This window comes from Nuphar pumila, chromosome 1, assembly GCF_984573655.1.
Source record: "Nuphar pumila chromosome 1, dmNupPumi1.hap1.1, whole genome shotgun sequence".
Classification (NCBI taxonomy): Eukaryota; Viridiplantae; Streptophyta; class Magnoliopsida; order Nymphaeales; family Nymphaeaceae; genus Nuphar; species Nuphar pumila.
In genome coordinates, this window is record NC_143249.1 from 182,745,703 (window position 1) to 182,765,127 (window position 19,425).

The 19,425-nt window shown below is 38.5% G+C and overlaps 2 protein-coding genes and 1 long non-coding RNA gene across 4 annotated transcripts; 2 read left to right on the plus strand and 1 right to left on the minus strand.

The window, feature by feature from the left end:
- The first annotated feature begins 1,022 nt into the window (after window positions 1-1,022).
- Window positions 1,023-8,361, plus strand: ERD1 (Clp ATPase). The gene is made up of 12 exons (XM_090001610.1): window positions 1,023-1,925; window positions 2,637-2,797; window positions 2,912-3,141; window positions 3,225-3,333; window positions 3,414-3,544; window positions 4,683-4,784; window positions 4,865-5,146; window positions 5,235-5,368; window positions 5,481-5,775; window positions 6,010-6,243; window positions 6,439-6,675; window positions 7,873-8,361. Exons 1-12 carry the CDS (start codon window positions 1,243-1,245, stop codon window positions 8,170-8,172), a joined length of 2,898 nt encoding a protein of 965 aa, XP_089857736.1. The 5' UTR covers window positions 1,023-1,242; the 3' UTR covers window positions 8,173-8,361.
- Window positions 8,362-9,037: 676 nt separating this feature from the next.
- Window positions 9,038-9,639, plus strand: LOC149851601 (uncharacterized). Its single transcript, XR_016431096.1, has 2 exons — window positions 9,038-9,166; window positions 9,299-9,639. It is a non-coding gene; the product is annotated as an uncharacterized LOC149851601 (long non-coding RNA).
- Window positions 9,640-11,221: 1,582 nt separating this feature from the next.
- On the minus strand, window positions 11,222-17,129 carry LOC149851602 (casein kinase II subunit beta-3-like). 2 transcript variants are annotated; one of them, XM_090001601.1, is made up of 5 exons: window positions 16,385-17,129; window positions 15,473-15,685; window positions 12,183-12,289; window positions 11,936-12,101; window positions 11,222-11,490 (listed from the first exon to the last, which is right to left on the minus strand). In XM_090001601.1, exons 1-5 carry the CDS (start codon window positions 16,608-16,610, stop codon window positions 11,354-11,356), a joined length of 849 nt encoding a protein of 282 aa, XP_089857727.1. In that variant the 5' UTR covers window positions 16,611-17,129; the 3' UTR covers window positions 11,222-11,353. The 2 variants fall into 2 exon arrangements, with proteins under 2 accessions (XP_089857727.1, XP_089857721.1); XM_090001595.1 differs by having other exon boundaries at window positions 15,473-15,694.
- Between the last annotated feature and the right edge of the window lie 2,296 nt (window positions 17,130-19,425).

A 19,425-nucleotide genomic window follows, 5' to 3' on the forward strand; every position in this document is an offset into this window, starting at 1 on the left:
ATCATGGAATAGATGCATGCTTTCTTTCTCTCTTGCTCTTTGGTGGATGGACATTGATGCATGATAATAATTATAAGAAAGAAAATTAATAAGTTAGCTGCATTTAGCAGTTTAGCATCGAAAAAAAAAAGTTAGCTGCGTTTAATTTTTACCTTTGGACAAACACCATTCACGCCTACCTCATTTAGTTCTCAGATGTTACTAATAATTGAAAATCATCAAAATTAATGCTGCCTCCCTTTTCTTTATTTATTTTTTGGCACGCCATGCAAATTCCCTTTTCATATATATAATTTTTTTTTTTACTATATTAAAGGAAAACCCCTCCATCAAGGATCAAGATGGCACATCGCTAGGCCTTCCGTTTGTAAAATCCTCGTGAGTAGTATACACCCCAGCTTCAACCTCGTTGCATAGGAGGATGTTTCATGTGGGTTTCCAACTTGTGACATCCCAGTCAACTCTACCTTACTCGTTTGGCTGTTTGTATGTGATTTTAGTGGGAAAATAATTAAAAAATAAAAACTTACAAAATAATAATACATTTGAATTACCGACCTAAAAAGTTTTTGGGTATGTTTTTTTGTAAATAATTCTTCTTTCCATAAGGACAAACCACCTGATTGGTTCCCGTCCTCACTTGATATAGTTAATTTTGGTATTCTTTTATGTTTGTATCGAATCCAAAACAAAAAAACTTGTGAAAAGGCAGAAGATCTCTGAATTAAAGTATATATAACTCCTGATGCCCAGGGAATGAACAGCCTAATGTTGCTGAATTTTGAATGATAAGGAACCCAATTATGGAAGGAAGCGGTTGGGTAGGAGTCCCATAATTGGCAGGAGTTAAAAAAGTTAAAAACAGTACTTCACTGCATACGGTGGCGGGGGGGCCAACGAGCGGAGGAAACCCCGTCTACGTTCTCCCTTCTCTTCTCCGTGTCCCCCCAAGTTGAACGAAACGAATACATACAAAAGTATTAGAAATTTATTTCTTCCTTTCCAGACTCTCCTTTCGGTTCCGTGCTCGCCTCGTTTTCCTCCCCCTTCACCTTTAGAATCTGCAATTTCCTTCTCCTTAGTCCTGACCTTCTGTAGTCGGTCTCTATATATATATATATATCATTCAGAGTCATACGCACAAATATAAAAAACGAAGAATCTCTCTCCAAATTTCCCTTCCTCCCTCCCATCTTCCGTCTTCTTCTCCAATTTCGCATCCTCTCCGATTCCGCTGGAGGGATGGAAGCAGCGTCGGCGTTGGCGTCCTCCCCGTTAACCGTGCACATGATGGTGGCAATGACGGACTCTTCCCCCTTGTCCAGGCGCCTCCACTCCTACGCCCCCAACTTCTGCGCGCCCTCCTCCTGTTCCCTCCCGGCCAGGAGGCTCCCTTCGCCCTGCAGCCTCCGCAAGGGCCCTCCTCCCCTCTTCCTCGTCGGCAACGGCCGCCTCCCCTGCCAAGGCCAGGGTTTCGGGATCGCGAGCCCGCCGTCGCGGCGGGTGAGGCGCAGGAAGTTGCTCGTCTCGGCTGTCTTCGAGCGGTTCACGGAGCGGGCGATCAAGTCGGTGATGTTCTCTCAGAGGGAGGCCAAGGACTTGGGCAAGGACATGGTCTTCACCCAGCACATCCTGCTCGGACTCATCGCCGAGAACAGATCTCCCGGGGGGTTCCTGGATTCGGGGATCACCATCGAGCAGGCGAGGGAGGCCGTCCGAAGCATCTGGAAGGACGATTCTGCCAAGGAGGGAACCAGTGAGACGGGGTCCGCCACCGATGTCCCCTTCTCCATCAGCACCAAGCGCGTCTTCGAAGCCGCCGTCGAGTACTCGAGGAGTATGGGATACAATTACATAGCCCCTGAGCACATTGCCATCGGACTCTTCACCGTGGATGATGGCAGCGCTACACAGGTTCTGGAAAGGTGGTGAAAGTCTTTTCTTTTTCCTGGATTTTGGTGATTTGATTTTGATTTCTTTTTCTTTTCTTTTTTTCTAATAAGCATTTTTTTGTTGTAGCCTGAATTGCTATAGAGACTGATCAAAATAATCTTTGCATCGTATCCTAATAAGAGAAACCCAAAAAACAAACTGCCATCAATGCCTTTTAGAATTTTCTTCTTATTGAATGTCAAGCTCAAGTTGTTTAATTGGGCGGGAGCGATTGAATTATTGGTTATGTGATTTATAAATGGATATACGGATGATTCCACGATTGTGGAGGTTTTTGTCGGATAGATACGATGTGGTTTGAGTAAGTATATAAAGGTACTAACCGAAAGAGGGATTTGAGCCTTTGCATCTTTATATGTGCATCTCCCTTGTGAACTGTTAAGCAAAGATGAGGGTCCATTGTTGCCATTGAAATGAGATATAAGATTCATTGGTAGTTTCTTTATTCGAACTGTACATAAAATGCACTGAAACTGTGGTGTTTGGGTGATGGTCAATGAATTACACGAACTCATACGGCCATCAAAGTTTGGGATAGGCCATTGAATGCAACCTAACCGTTTGATTACAAGTATATACCAGATAGTTGCTACTTATACTGAAGCAAGTGCACCGATTTCTGTTTCCATAGTTTTTAACGGTCACTTTGTCGATAACACTATTATGATAAATGTTGTTTGTAGGTTGGGGGTAAAGGCAGATCACTTGGCATCTGTTGCTGTCTTAAGGCTACAAGGAGAGCTAGCTAAGGACGGCAGAGAGCCACCTAGTATGATCAACAAATTGAAGCCCAAATCAACCCCTGGCATGTCCACTGCTCTGAGGAATTCAGATAAAAAGAAAGGTTGGTGGGAGTCTGGGGGATCAATATAGCCTAGTTTCATTTTTTTTTCTTGTTATTAGTCCCCCAATCAAATAAAGCTTCAATTCTGATCCTTGTTTTTAATGTGATTTTCAGAAAAAAGTGTTGTCTCTCGGTTTTGTGTTGATCTTACTGCTAGAGCAAGCGAAGGATTGGTTGATCCGGTGATCGGCCGTGTCTATGAAGTTCAGAGAATTGTGCAGATCCTTGGTCGTAGAACTAAAAACAACCCAATTCTTCTAGGGGAACCAGGCGTGGGGAAAACTGCAATTGCTGAAGGTCTGGCCCTGCGTATTGCAAATGGAGATGTTCCTACATTTCTTTGGGTATGTTATCCCTGTCCAAAGAGAGTTTTCTCCTAATTTTTTTTTTGTTTATCCACTTATTCTAATGTAAAATTTATTTGCAGGAAAAGCGTATAATGTCCTTGGATATAGGTCTGTTGATGGCAGGTGCAAAGGAGAGGGGAGAGTTAGAGGCACGTATCACCAGTTTAATCAGTGAAGTGCAGAAAGAAGGTATGTGGATGATGTTTGAAGTGCTTGTATAATGTTTCAATAACTGTTCATTTTCATGCTTAACATGCTTGGTAATGCAGGTAATATTATTCTATTTATTGATGAAGTTCATATACTTGTTGGATCTGGTACCGTCGGAAAAGGGAGCAAGGGAGCGGGGCTTGACATGGCTAATTTATTGAAACCATCCCTTGGAAGGGGGGAATTACAGGTATATGTTCTCAATGTGCAGTTTTCTGCCAAAAGCACTAATATTAGTTACCTGAAAGGACATGAATATGTCCTTGAGAAATAAGCTACGTATTCATAACTTATCTTATGCCAATGTATATGTTTTTTCACAAGTGACAATGACCTGTATGCCTGTTTTTCTGCTCATCCATTTGGAGTGACCTAATCTAAATCTTCTATCATTCCATTCAATTGTCCATGTTTCACCTTATAGCACCTTATTGTTGCCCCACTCCCCCTACTTTCTGTAGGTGTTTTCTACACAAATAGATTGGCTGAAAAAATGTCCAGAACAAATTCTTGATGAAATTTTAAAATGTTGCAACAAAATTGCTCAGCTTGTTTTGCTTGTGGTTCGCTTATCATGAATTTTTCTGTACTCCTATTATCACAAGTGAAATGGACTTCCAATCTAGCCAAAAGAGCAACTAAGCCCACCCAAGCTGTAGGCCTGCAATGTGTAATTTACCCTGCTTACTACTGGATGTAATGCCTTTTCTGTTGGATTGTAAAATTTATATTGTTTGCTACACTTTTTTTCCCATAAAACATGACTTCTTGAGTCTTACACTGTCATATTTTGGAAATATTGTGATTTTATCATGTTAGTTTTAAAGGCTGATATATTGCCAAGATATAAACGTGATAAAAATGGATTTTTCAATATTTTATATTTATTCATACTTCTATTTATATTATAGTATATATTTTTATATAATTTATATATTTATGTATGCTGTCATTTTTTTGAGATCTTCCCAAGAAAAAACATTTTTTTTAGAATATCACAAGATTTTTACAAGCTGAGAATTTCCCAAGGACAAGATTTGTGGCATTAATTTTACATTAATTTATCTATGGGATGAGTTATATATTTTTTTAATTACTTGTAGTCTAGGCCTAAGCTGGCTAGTTCCTTATATTTGGATGTATAACAAGAGCTGTAGTCTTTTTCATATGGGACAAGTGTTTATCCTCTTGCAATCTTCTTTCTTTTTTTTTTCCCTTCTTTCCATTCTCATCATGCATTGTGGTTTCCATATCAATATCGTATCTATATGTAGCTTCTAATTTCTTCCTTCTTTTTCGGTGGGACACTGATATTCGATTCTGTCTAGTGCATTGCATCTACAACTTTGGATGAGCATCGGAAGCATTTTGAGAAGGATAAAGCATTAGCCCGGAGATTCCAACCTGTTTTAGTGAATGAGCCAAGCCTGGTGGGTTATCATGTGATCTTCATCTGCAAGTAAGCAATTTAGTTTCAGTTCTCATTAATTCTCTCTGAAATGCTTCACAGGAAGATTCTGTCAACATATTGCTGGGTATCCGTGACAAGTATGAGGATCATCATAAGTGTAGATTCACTGTGGACGCTATTAAAGCAGCAGTTTACCTGTCTGCAAGATACATTGCTGACAGATACCTTCCGGACAAGGCCATTGATCTCCTTGATGAGGCTGGAAGCAGAGCTCGTATGGATTCTTTTAGGAGAAGGAAGGAAGAGCGAACCAGTATACTTTCAAAGTCACCAAATGAATACTGGCAAGAAATCCGAGCTGTTCAAACATTGCAGGAAGTGGTAATGCTTTGCACATGTTTAAGTTTGTGTTTTTGTTAAAGAATTGAATTTTATAACAAGATGTCTGAGAATCTCATGTGATGTGCAGGTTTTGGCTAATAAAATCAAGTATTCCATTGAAGGGGATGCCTCAAAATATGATAGTCCTTCATCCGCCGACACAAAAGGCAGTACTAAAGTTGTCCCAGAGTCCTCTCTGAATTCTGTATTAGACGAGGCCGAGTATGATAGCTGCTATGTAATTTTTCCAATTTGGAAATGTAGATTTGACAATAAAAGAGATTATTGAAGATACTGGGTTTCTCACTGAATCAGTTTGTTGATTTGTTTGCAGGCCTATTGTGGTAGGCCCAGATGAAATAGCTGCAGTTGCTTCTTTGTGGTCAGGGATCCCAGTTCAGCAGCTGACAGCTGATGAAAAATTGCTTCTTGTTGGGCTTGATGAGCAGCTTCGGAAACGCGTAATTGGTCAGGATGATGCCGTCAGTGCCATCTCACGTGCTGTGAAGAGATCCCGTACTGGCTTGAAGGATCCTGATAGGCCCACTGCAGCTATGCTCTTTTGTGGTCCAACTGGAGTCGGCAAAACGGAGCTCACCAAGGCTTTAGCAGCTTGTTACTTTGGATCTGTAAGTTATCCATGACAAGTGTAATTTCACCATTTTACACCATATGGAAGAGTTGTAGCTAACATGGCAGCATATCCCTTCGTGGCTTTGCCATTTAATCCTGAATTTCATGCTCAGACGCATCTTGTTTATTTGATCCCCAAGTATGATTCATATGCATAGATATTTTGGTATTTGTGATGCAACTGATCACTGAGTTGCTTTGTGCTTGATGATTGTTCAATTGATTCGTAGGAAGATGCAATGATCAGACTGGATATGAGTGAATACATGGAGCGGCATACAGTGAGCAAGTTGATAGGCTCACCCCCAGGATATGTAGGATTTGGTGAGGGCAGCACGTTAACAGAAGCTGTTAGAAGGCGGCCTTTCACCCTGATATTGCTTGACGAAATTGAAAAAGCTCATCCAGATATTTTTAATATTCTCTTGCAAGTGTTTGAGGATGGTCACCTCACCGATTCTCAGGTATGCCTAATTCCAATGGTAGTCATTAGTTCATGTAGGGAAGAGTATATTCTACAGAACACATCAACATATGTTCCAGTTTCATTGATATTCTGTGCCAAAGTAGCTTATTCCACCGTGTAATCTACTGAATAATTAGCTGCTTTTCATTCGGTCCCTTTATAAAGAAGGTCTTACAGAATTTTTTATACCCAGGGACGAAGAGTTTCGTTCAAAAACACGTTGATTGTTATGACATCAAATGTGGGATCTACAGCCATTGCAAAAGGTGGACGAAGCAACTTTGGTTTCATGATTGCAGACGACAGTGATTCGAACTCATACTCTGCCATTAAAGCCCTGGTTATGGAGGAGTTAAAAGCATATTTCCGGCCAGAGTTACTTAACAGGATAGATGAGGTGGTTGTCTTTCGTCCCCTGGAAAAGGCACAGGTATGGTGTATTATGATTAATTTGCAGAACAATGTGTGCTAGTTAATGTCAGCTTCCATTTATCTGTTATTTATTACTGAGAATTACCAGTTAACTGTGCGATGAAAGGTACTTTGCCAAATGGTGAAGTGTCTTTTAGAAAAGTGTTTAACAACAACAAACAACAACAACAACAACTACGCCTTCATCCCAAAACAATTGGGGTCGGCGATATGAACCAAAAAAGAAAATCATTTTGGGTCTTCCACATGAATCCTTCTCCTCCAATCATTTCTATCCAATGCCATGTCCTCGGTGAGGTTCAAAGCATTCATATCCTTTCCTATCATCTCCATCCAAGTCTTCTTAGGCCTACCCTGACCTCTTTTAACTAATATATTTTCCCATTTCTCCATTCTTCTAACTGGAGCATCATTAGGCCTTCGCCGAATATGTCCAAACCACCATAAACGATTCTCTCTCATCTTATTTTCAATGGATGCAACGCTTACCTGTGAAGTGTTTAAATTTAATCAAAATTCGCTCAGCACCACTGGCGTTCACTGTGAAGTCTCTGCATTATAATATCTTTGAAACCATTACCTGCTGAACTTGATTTGGTTGACTGTTTTTTTTATCAAATATGCACCCATCGCCTAAACTTCTGCTTCACAAATTCTGAATCGATTGGTTTTCCTCAGCTGACGTACTTCATATTATTCAATGGTGAATTTAGTTTTTGGCTAGAAGGCCAACTGTCCAAAACATGGGTTGACTTTCTGTTTTATAGGAGAGCGCTGACCCATCCCTAAGGTGCATGTGTCTCACGGAAAGTTGGTGGCTTCCATGGAAATGCACAGAGAACGAGGTGTTTCCATGTGGCCCATCAAAGCGATGCAAATGTGGGGGTTGTTTTCTGATTAACGCTGCCACCCCCTTTCCATTGAACGCATTCTCATGCGGGGGCGAACTCTCTTTCACCGAAAGGAGACTCCAACATGAAAGCCGCATGGGATCTCCTTCACTTTATGCTACTGCACTCTAAAGCACGAGCTGACCTATAATTCAGCATTTGTTCACTGTCTGCCATGCTTTTCAAAATAGCTGATTCATTGGTCTTGATAGACGTCGCTATCTGCTTTTATGGTCATACATGAATGTCTTTTTAAGTTACTTTGGGGATCTGATGATTGGTTTGTTGTAAAATTCTGATTTCAGATGCTTCAGATTCTTGACCTGATGCTACGGGAGGTTAGGAGCAGGCTCTCAGTGCTTGGGATCAGCCTGGAGGTATCTGATGCAATCATGAACCTTGTATGCGAACAGGGTTATGACCGCAGCTATGGTGCCCGGCCTCTGCGAAGGGCTGTCACTCTTCTAATTGAAGATGTGGTAAGCGATGCATTACTTGCCGGAAACTATCAGGCAGGTGATACGGTCTTTGTAGACGTTGATGCAACTGGAAATCCATTTGTCACAAGTCTCTCGGATCGCAGCATACACTTGTCATCTTTGTAACTTGGAAGTGATATTGTAAGCTAAAGATTATATTAGCGTGCAGGGGGCTTCGTTTTGTATAGTATTGTATATGAATCTTTCTATTCTTTGTACCGCTGTGGGCCTTGAATGACTTTGCAGCGGTTTTCCTTGCACTTATAATGAGGATGGAGATTCTTTATAAATGTACTGTCATTGTGTTTTCCCGAATGCAAGCACCTCTTTACCTTGTAGCCTGGAGATTCTTTTCTTGTTTCATCTTCTCTTCGTTTAGGTTACGAGCTTTGTGCAGTGCGTTCCCAACACGATACTATTCTCGGGTATGAAAGATTCTCATTTGGCGTGAATGCCTATTACAAATGTAACCTACTCTGTTGTCTTTTTTGTCCTTTTTTCTCTGTATGAGTTACGAACAGAACAAGCTTTATAAAACCAAGGATCTGTATGGTACAGGGGAATGATGTATTTCCATTCACTTCAAGTCCAAATTGGTAGCAACAACGAAATGAGGGCACGCGTGGCAAAAAGTCGTGACATTGCTGAATCTACGATACTACTACGATGGCAAAGTCTATACACTTGCTACTAACTTTGCTTTGAGGAAAGTAACTTTCTTCAGGCCTCTTTGGTGGTTTGCTCAAGCACACGTACCCCTGCAAATTATTCTTTGTTCCTGCATTTGGCCAATTTTCTCCATTTCGACTTTTTGGGGGATCAATTTCGAATCATCATGAGTGCCATCGAGTAGGCGTATCTGCGATCCCATGTCCCTTATTTACATATAAAATTTTATACTCGGTCATTCTTAAGCTTGCCTATCTCGAGAAGAGACAAACAATATGATCAAGACAGCAGCCGTCACTATAATGGCACCAGTTCTTTTACCAAGCAAATGCGCATTTTCGGGTCCTATGGAAGCTACATTATCGTCCCATAGCTGCTCCTTATTTTCATATACTGTTTACCACAGTTTGCTTCTATCCCTAAAATTTAATGTCATCATAGCAGCTACATGGTAATCGTGTTCTTTTCCCATTAGCTCATTTTGCATTCCGTGGATTTTGCAGCGTGCTCTCTACATTCTTAGTGATACAAAGCTAGTGATCATCTAAGCCATGTTACCCCATCTTTACCTTGTATCTTGCAGGGAGATGCAGGCAGCACTTTTGACAGTCTCGGGCAGAAGAAAACTAGAACTCGGGTTCAGATAGTATGAATGTTCCTGTTATAAGCTTAATTATATAGGTTGATGTTTGAAGTTTGTGCATTGATTTACTTAAAAGTTATTTTGCTTATACTGAAGCATTAGGCTCTTCAAAATGACCATAATGTAGACCAGGCCTCTCATTAGCACAAGTGATTATTTGGAGGCTATCGAGTGCATTGCAAATGTAATCTTTTATAGTATCAAATAAATCTATGTGAAATGTAACACGTGTACACATTACATGAATGAATCTGCACGAACTCTACGAGACTGCTATAAAACCAATGCTCTTATGTGGTACTGTGTCTATTTGTCCCCACTTTATCCAACCAGCACCAATTCTAATAGTGGTATCTTCTTAAAATCTACCATCTTGTTGAAATATAGATCCTAAATGTTGAAACTCATATGACATTGTTGAATTGCACTTTTTGCACTTAACTTGCACTCCATATGGTTTCCTTGGAATTCTGTCAAAACCTTTCTCTAAATATGTGAAAATCATGCATAAGTTTGTTCCCTTCCCTCTAAGTCTTTCCTTGAGCTGCCTTAATAAGAAAATACTCACTATTATCTACCTTCCTGGCATGATCAAAGTTGGTTCCTTGATACTGTGATTTTCTTCTCAAATTACTTTCACGGATGAAATCTCTGGTTAGGATGGCCCAATTGTCCCAGAGAGTATAGAGGCAGCAGCTAACTCCCACTTGGCTCAAGTCTTGCTTTATCACTCTTAAAAGGCTTCATAATGTGACTCTAATATCCGTACTTTTGTTCTTATATATAAGAACTAAAGTAATATTTCTCTACTCATGTAGCATTTTATTTGTGGATAAAAATATTATTAAACAATTCTGTTAACCACTTAACTCCAATATTACATCTAAAATTCCATAGGCACATTATCTAGACCTAGTGATTTGCTTTTCCTTATCTTCTTTATAGCATTTTCACTTCATCCTCACTAATTATATCAATCATTCATTAGTTGTTTCTCTTCTTGCTCTATTCCATTCTACTATTCTTCATTTAACACGTGACAAGAAATGCTGTTTTTATCGTTTCTTAATTTGATCATTCTTAACTCCAATCTTTCCATTTTCTATCTCTAACGCACCTTATTTGGTTCAAACTTCTAGTTTTTCACTCTTTACTTTTGGCTAACTCATACATGTCTTTTACACATTCTTTTATATTTAACTTGTATACATTTGACCATGTGCATCATATTTAATCTCATGACCTTTTTTGCTTCTTTCTTTGTTGACTTGTATTTATATTATGTTTCTTGATTTTTGTCGTACTCTAAAACATAGTTTCTTATTCTTGATTGATTTTGAGCATCCACTTTCGACCATCAAGTTTCTTTATGCATATAAGGTAAGCAGGCCTTTATATAAGTGCCAAAAGGAACACATGCTTTACCTTAGATGAGAAAGTATTTACAAAACCATTGGGAGTGATCTTGCAAGATTAAGTATACATGATAATAAAAGCTTTGCCTCTTGAACACAAAAGGGAAAAGACCAAAGCATTTGCAGAAACTTGGTGATTTATTAACACAGCAATATAATATCCAAGAGCATCATAACAGGTACATATCAATGATTCTAGCTGCTTCAATCCTACAGTGCCAACACTACTACCTGAGATCTTTGCAGAAATGTCACAATGGTTTATCAGCTAAAGCCCATTGTAACAATTTTCCGATGAATGCATAACAAGGTTAGTAGACATAACCAGCTGGCCTTAGTTCAATGAGTGAACAAACGGCCAAACTGTTAGAGAGAGGAAAACAAAAACAGAGCGGGGAAGAGAACAAAGTTATATGGTGCCTTCACGATAAAGGATGGACAGAATGTGTTATACTTCAAAGCAGATTCATATGGCTTCTATTTGTACAACATAAATCTAAGCATGCAGAGCAGCCTCCATTCACAGGCTACTAAACTGACTCATAAGAGGTCAAACCTGTTCTTACAAAGGGGAAAAAAATCATCTGGAACCGTTGTGCAGCTTGAACCCAAAAACCCTGGGCGTGTAAGTTTGAACAGGTGGTGCTGGCTTTGCAGAAGGATAAGCCATCAAATACAAGTGTGGGAATGTGGTCCCAAAGTAAGCCCCATCCATGTCTAGATGGCAGTTAAGTAATGCAACATCAAACAAGGAGAGTTTGAAGAAATGATTATCTTGTAGTCACAGTAAGCGCTGCAGTATGTCTTTGTACCAGAAGATGCACAACACAACTAGCAAAACAATGAAAAACAGATAAAATTTACCAAGAGCTGGAACAAACTAACATTTTTTTATACGACACTGGGTTGATGTACATACAAGAAATGGAACTTTTCAACTCTATCTTCATGGATCACATACACAACCTGGATCGCCTAAAACTAAAACTTTAAAAGAAACCATATGAACGTATGAACTTCCATACTAGGAAAATTACTAGGCTGACTCCATAGGGAGGAGATCCAGGTGGACTTGGAAAAATCTCTTTTTGAAACAGACAAGAGAATAGAACAATCTAACAAAGGAAATAACAAGCAAGAACTCTGATTCCAAAAAGGATACTGCTCTGGTATTTGGACCTTGGGAAGTACAGATCTTCACACTTTGGGCAGTAGATCTTCACACAGCCATTACGGGGAATGTCTGATGGACCAACAGGAAGGCAAGGGTGTCCTCCACAATAAACTTGAGGGCATCTCCCAAAATCAGCTCTCTTGAACTTCTCATGCTGAGGTAGTAATCTGAAAGGCATTAGTAACAGAGCCACCTCAAGAATTATATCATTCATTAATCAAAGAGAGAAGCTCACCATTGCACTTAAACCCTTGCTTGTAAGAATATAACGTGCATGAATAAGACCATACAATAGCTCTGCTGCACATTCAACCTCATGGTGTTCTTCATCTTCCAGCTCGCCTGAAGCAGTTACAGTGTATCGTGTTGAAGGCAAAACAGTATCATTGATGGTAATGGACCTTAAACTTGTCTACTACTTGCCAACAAAAATATGTACATATAAGAGTAATAAGAGAAACTGAGCAAGATGCTTCTCAAGATGGAAAGATCCCATAAATATGAAAATGACAATAATTGTGTCATATATAAACAAAACTATGAACCAAGAAGGCTAACACGTAGAAGGTCAATAAAATCAAAGTCCAATTTCCATAAATGTGAAAATTACAAGAAGTATCTTATATATAAACAAAACTATGAGCCAGAAAGATTTTAACATGTAGAAGATTTAATAAAATCAAAGTATATCGGCTAGTTATGCAGCTACATAGCATTATAGAACCCACCAAAAGAGAAATGGAATGATTGCTTATCAACAATTAGTAACAGATATTGCAGAATATCTTTCAAGTACTAGATGCAAAACTTAAACTGTATAAATACCTAAAAAGTTAGAAGGAAATATCAATCTTACATTTCACTATCCAAGATCTAGTACTAATGAATAGGAAACAAAAAAGATATGCATTAAATTAGAAATGCCAACTATTTTCACTTAAATGTGGTTTTAGAACAATGCTGTTATCAACTTCAATAAAACATGTCAACAGCACAGAGCAGTGTTATAAAAAACGCGCCTTGAGGCGCAAAAGGCGTGCCTCGCCTTGAGGCGCGGCCCTCTGTCCCTCAAGGCGCAAGCCTGAGGCACAAAATAAATTTTTTTTTTTACAACAAGATTTCTGAGACATAATCAACAAAGTTTTTGTAGGTTAATCTCATATATTTCCAGTTATTTCAGTTATGTAATAAGTTTATTAGTATATTACTAATTTACTATATTTTAACTTTTGTTGGTTAATCTCGTATATTTTTCAGTTATTTCAGTCATGTAATTAGTTTCTTAATATATTTTAACTTTTGTTGGTTAATCTCATATATTTTTCAGTTATGTAATCAGTTTTTTAGTTAATTTTATATGTTAATCTCATATTCTTTAGAATAATCTCATATATTTTAATTTTTGTAGGTTAATCTCGTATATTTTTCAGTTATTTCTGTTATGTAATCAGTTTCTTAGTATATTTTAACTTTTGTTGGTTAATCTCATATATTTTCCAGTTATGTAATCAGTTTTTAGTTACTTTTATATGTTAATCTCACATTTTTTAGAATAATCTCATATATTTTAACTTTTGTAGGTTAATCTTATATATTTTCCAGTTATTTCAGTTATGTAATCGGTTTTTTAATTACTTTTATATGTTAATCTCATATTTTTTAGAATAATCTCATATATTTTAACTTTTGTTGGTTAATCTCATATATTTTCCACTTCCAGTTATGTAATCGGTTTCTTAGTATATTTTATCTTTTGTTGGTTAATCTCATATATTTTCCAGTTATGTAATCATTTTTTTAGTTACTTTTATATGTTAATCTCATATTTTTTAGAATAATCTCATATTTTTTCCAGTTATTTCAGTTATATAATCAGTTCTTAGTAAATTTTAACTTTTTTTGGTTAATCTCATATATTTTCCAGTTATATAATCAGTTTTTAGTTACTTTTATATGTTAATCTCATATTTTTTAGTACTTATTTGAGATTTTCTATTTCTTATTGGTTGTTATTTCATCAATAAAGTATTTATTTATTTATTTGTATTTTTAGATATTTTTTTATAATTTTTTAAAAGTTTTCAAAAAAAATTTGAGGCTTACGCCTCGGTTTTTGGTGGAGCACCTCGCTACGCCTCAACGCTTTTCACAACACTGGCACAGAGGTATGAGGATACATAAGGAAACTGAAATGAAGACTAAGGGCACATTTGGTTGCTGCTTTAAGAATGATTCAGAATCACATGGGGTCTCAAGCAAACATAAAAAGGTAACCTGTGAGAAACTGAATCTCATTTGCCTTTGCAAATGAGAGTCACTTTCTAATTTGCGTGAGATTCAGAATCACATGAGACCCCATGTAATTCTGAATCACATTGATTCTGAATCATTCTTTAAAGGAGCAACCAAACATACCCTAAAGGAAAAGCTAGACAATTATGGACTATGATTAGACTAGACTCTAGAACATCATAGCTTTCCATTTTTTTCCCTGTTGAAAGGGGAATGCCATACCATAGTTGTCAGATAATATCATATTTCTGCCGCTATTACTGACATTCGATCTTAGGTTCACTACAGATGAGATCTCACAATTCTCCTTATTCTGACAAGGTAGTATTTGAATATATGAACCAAACCACAAGTGTCCTAAAATAGTCTTTGCATTTTTCTTCTCTGTTGTGCTTCATCCTTTGAACTCAGTAGTACAACAAAAAGTGGTCACATTCAAATATGGGATCCTTTCTCAAAGGAAATTATGGAAAAAAGAGAAATAGCAAAAGAATATGGAATCCCCAAAAGAGTGCACGCCTACACCATTCAATTCAACATAATCCTGTCTCATTACGATTTCAAAAGCACTTATTTTGTAATTAAAACCATCTACAATCAACAGGACTTGAAATGGACACGTTAAATGATAAAAGAGAAGTGTTATTTCTGAAGAAAAATCAGAATCAACAGTAACAAATTAGGACATCAGCACTATGAGTTATTTCCAAGCTAGGCAGTGGTCAAACCCTTTTGTGAACCAACAGTGCACCTCTATTTTATAGGCTGTATGTTAAAAGAAAATTGTTCTCATTCTTTGAGAAACAAAAAGAATATATATGAAATATCTATAGTGAATACATGAAAATCAAATTTGTCAAATCTTTAGCTCCCTTGAGGAATGTCAAAAGCTTCGGGACGCACCCAAGTATCAGAAAAATGTGGGATTAAATGTGATATTCTTTATGAAGTAAAATGCAATACCCAGCTAATCCCACTTGGTCGGATAAGTTGGTGAACGAAGCACCTCCTAACATCATGATGAGGACTGCTGCTACATGATTCTGAGTACAATATCTTGTCTGTAAAACACTCTTTTACGACTTTGATACCAATCCATTATGGTACACAATGGAAAATATTAGAAACTAACAACTAACTGGCCGAACAAGAAATGCATAGGCAAGAGAGAATGGGGGGAAAGAAATACAAGGATGCAAGCACGAACCAGAGTGATTATAATAAAGAACTTACCGCTCATCGAGTTGTCATTATCCAAAATCATGTCAAGGGCATGGTCATAGTAAGGGACCTGTCCTGGAAGGCCGCACAAGTTAAACTCATCATGTACGTAATCCTCGTCGACTTCACAGAGAATCCCATTTCCCCTTAGCCCACAAAACCAAGTAATCCATGACGAATCATCAGCCTCAGAGGTATCGAGCTCAGTCTCCTCGCTTCCAATATCTGAGGGTTCTTCAATAAAGGACAGAGAAAATAAAAGAAGGGGGAAACTACAGAAGCTTTCTCATAGAGTTGATAAGAGAACATGTAAATGAACAACTACCGCTCAGCATGGAACAAAGAATGATGCAACTTTAATCAATAAGACCACCACAAAAGAACCACGTTAGCCCACCAAGATTGGTAAACAGGAGCAAGGTAAGGTCTATGTAAACCATCAGACCTTGGAAAAGATATTGGTTGGAAACCAACATCTGAAACTCTGCAAGGGAATGGATTACAACTCCAAGCAAAAGTTGTCTCCAACAGACGCTAAAGATTTATAAGAATGAAGAAAGATCACTATCGCATCTTGAGATATACAGCAAGCTCAAAGCAAAGGCAAGATCATAGCGGCAAGCTTTCCTCTACAAGTTTGGCTTCGGTATACAAGAAAAAGAATCGTTCATCGAGTTGTGCAGTTTCGTGCCAAGAAGGCACACACCAAATTTTCGTAATATTGAGCCTGCACGAATCCCTCAAACAGAAAGAGATTTGCACTATATGGTCGTCATCGCGACGCATAAATGTGAAAGCATGGGTGATTCTCGATATCATCACAGGAAGGGCACCTCACCCAGAAGAAGAAGAAGAAGAAGAAGAAGAAGAAGGGAAAGCAGGGCATAAAGAAAGGAATAGGGGGGTGCACGAAAATGTACTCACCGATTGGGGAGTGACCGTTGGTTTTGGTTTCTTTGGTCCTCAGGGCGGAGCAAGAGGCGTTCTCCGATCGTTTCTTGGGGGCGAGCGAATCTGCATCTTTGGGGGATGACGCTTTGGTGGCAGGCATGGGGTTCGAACCCCCGCCTCCCCCACTGACAACGACGTTAAAACCGTTGGAGTTGAACCTGCCTCCACCCCGCAACGAAGAAGCATTCTTCAACATCATTACTGTCGCTGTTAGCGTCACCTGCTACTATTTTCAGCAGCAACAGAACCACCACTCCCTTATTAATTGCAAACCCCGCCGTCCGCTTCCCGCCCACTCACTCATCTCCTCCACCACAACCCCAAAACCCCCCACTTCAAAGTTCAACCCACCACCCTCCTTTCTCCCTCTCGGGGAAAACAACGAAAGAAGCAAAAGAAAGGAAGGGGAGAGAGAAAAATCACCCTGGTGGTGGTGGTGGTCGTTTGTTTTCAAGAGAGGGGGAAAAGCACCAAACTTCAGAACCAGTAATGGATAACTCACGCCTTTTTCTGTTCCTTTTTTGTTTTTATGGTTTGGAGCCCTATTTGGCTAGCAGCTATGTAACGTCGCCAACCTAGGCTCATGTATCAGCGGCTCACGCTGAATCTGGTCTGGATGGAAAACCCTACGTCTTCATACTAGATTCTTTCTTTTTTATCGAGTGCTCCGCCTTTGTCATTCTCGATTTCTGTTCGTTTCATAGATGCATCGAGGGAAAGATCAATATTGAGTGCTTGGCTTAATGCGTTCACGATCCGCATAAAATAGGATCGCAAGAGATACAGCAGCCAAAGCCAGAAAGATCGATGCACTTTTTCACTTGAGGCTCTAAAAAATCTAGACTTAATTAGCTAAAATGAATTGTCCTAATTGAACTTAATCTAAGAATTAAACTGGATTCGAATTTATTGAGAAAAGACAAATTTTCATTCAAAACTCACAATATTAACATTTACAACTAGAGAGCACTATATTAATAGTGCACCTTCTTGGAATGAGTGGCCCACACTTCAAAACTTGTGATTCACATCCCTTTGCATGAGCTTGAGACAACGCCCACCTTGAATCTCCTCATTGCTGACCAGCACATATGTGCTTCTTGCGCACAAGCTGGACGGTTTGTGTGTACGGACTTCATGCTCACCTCGGTGGTTGTTGATGCATGCACGCTCGTGCCAGCTGCGTGCGCGTAGTCGAGTGTGCATCATTTTCTCATTCTTGAAAACTTCATAGTCCTGAAGAAAGGATTATGAACATCGAAATCCCACTCCCAAGTAATTGTGGTTTCTCCTTCGTTGTTTCACTATATCAAATGTTTATTTAGTAGACTAATGTGACATTTCTTCTTTTGAGTCTTCAATACCTTAGTAGGTTGTCGTGAAACAACTCTGTAGGTTTTCTCGAGAGGTGTAGAGCCATGATAGGCATTCAATCTTGATACATGAAAAATCAGATGCACCAACACCTTTGGTGGAAGCTTCAACTTGTAGGCCACTTGACCAATGTGTTCAAGAATTTGATAATAACCAAAATATCTGGATGTGAGTTTTGTGATCGAAGTTTTGCTTAAAGAAAACTGACCATGTGGAATTCTTTTGAGCCAAACCCAATCACCAACTTTAAATTCCCTATCTTTCCTTAAACGATTGTAAACTTGGCGTATTCGATTTTGAGATTTTGTTTAAAAATCTTTAAAATCTCATCTCTTTGTCTCAATTGCCTATCGATCGTGGATGACTTGGTCGTGCCATCTTCATAAAGGATTGGTTGAGGAGGCAGTTGACCATATAAGGCCTCATATGACATCATTCCCGTGGAAGAATGAAAAGAAGTATTATAATTGTATTCCACCCATGGTAAGAAGTCGACCCAAGTATTTTGCTTCACTTGTGAAGCACCTCAAATATGTTTCAAGTGATCTATTGACCACTTCGGATTGTCCATTGATTTAAGGATGACTCGTTGTGCTATAACACATCTTGGTGCCCATCAATGTGAAGTATTCCTTCCAAAATCGACTCAAGAAGAGCAGGTCTTTATCACAAATAATAGTTTTTGGCATCCCATACAGTTTTGATACATTCTCAAGAAAAGTTTTTGCCACCATCTGAACTGAGTAAGTACTTGGCAATGTCATGAAGTGGACAAACTTTGTAAGTCTATCCACTACCATAAAGATCACTTCTTTCCTCTATGAAGAAGGAAGTTTCTCAATGAAGTCCATACTTATATCGGCTCGTGCATGTGAAGGAATTGGTATTGGTTGAAACAATCTGGGAGGTCGGATACCTTCATACTTATTGACTTGACATCCTTGACATTTACACAGGTTTTTTTATATCTTATTTTATATTTGTTCAATACAACTTTGTCTTAACTCTTTGCCAAGTTTTGTGAACTCCCTCATGACCTCCTTCTCTAGAAGTATGGAAGTGTTGCAGTATTTCTTTGAGAATAAGTGAGTCATTTGGCAACACAAATTTATCTTCGTGATATAATTTGTCTCTTTTCACCGAGTAATAGAGATGACTATTAGGGTCTTCAAGCAACTCTCTAATAATTTGTTGAATCTCCTCATCCTCACTTTGAATGTGATTCATTCTTTTCCCAATTTAACATGTAACCTTTGAGATGACCATAAGAGTATCATCTTCTAGTTGTCTAGACAAAGCATCAGCTGCTATGTTTTCCTTTCCTTTCTTATATTTAATTTCAGTCACAACCCAATTGTAACGCCTCAGAATCCCAACTTGGAAAATCCTTTAGATTTTTAGGATTTTTTTTTTTTTAAACATTGCGCAGAGCTAAAAAACACAAGGAAAAATCAGTTGGAAGTTTTAGGTGGGTTATAGAGTGAACAACAAGAAGAAACATTTTATTATTACAGTTTTACAAAATAATACAGGAGGAATATACATCATTTTCCTTTTTCAAAAGTCAACTGCCAAGATCTCAAGGTCTTAGAGTGTGGGTTCAGCCCTCCGCCGCACATCGAGCTCCATCACACCATGAG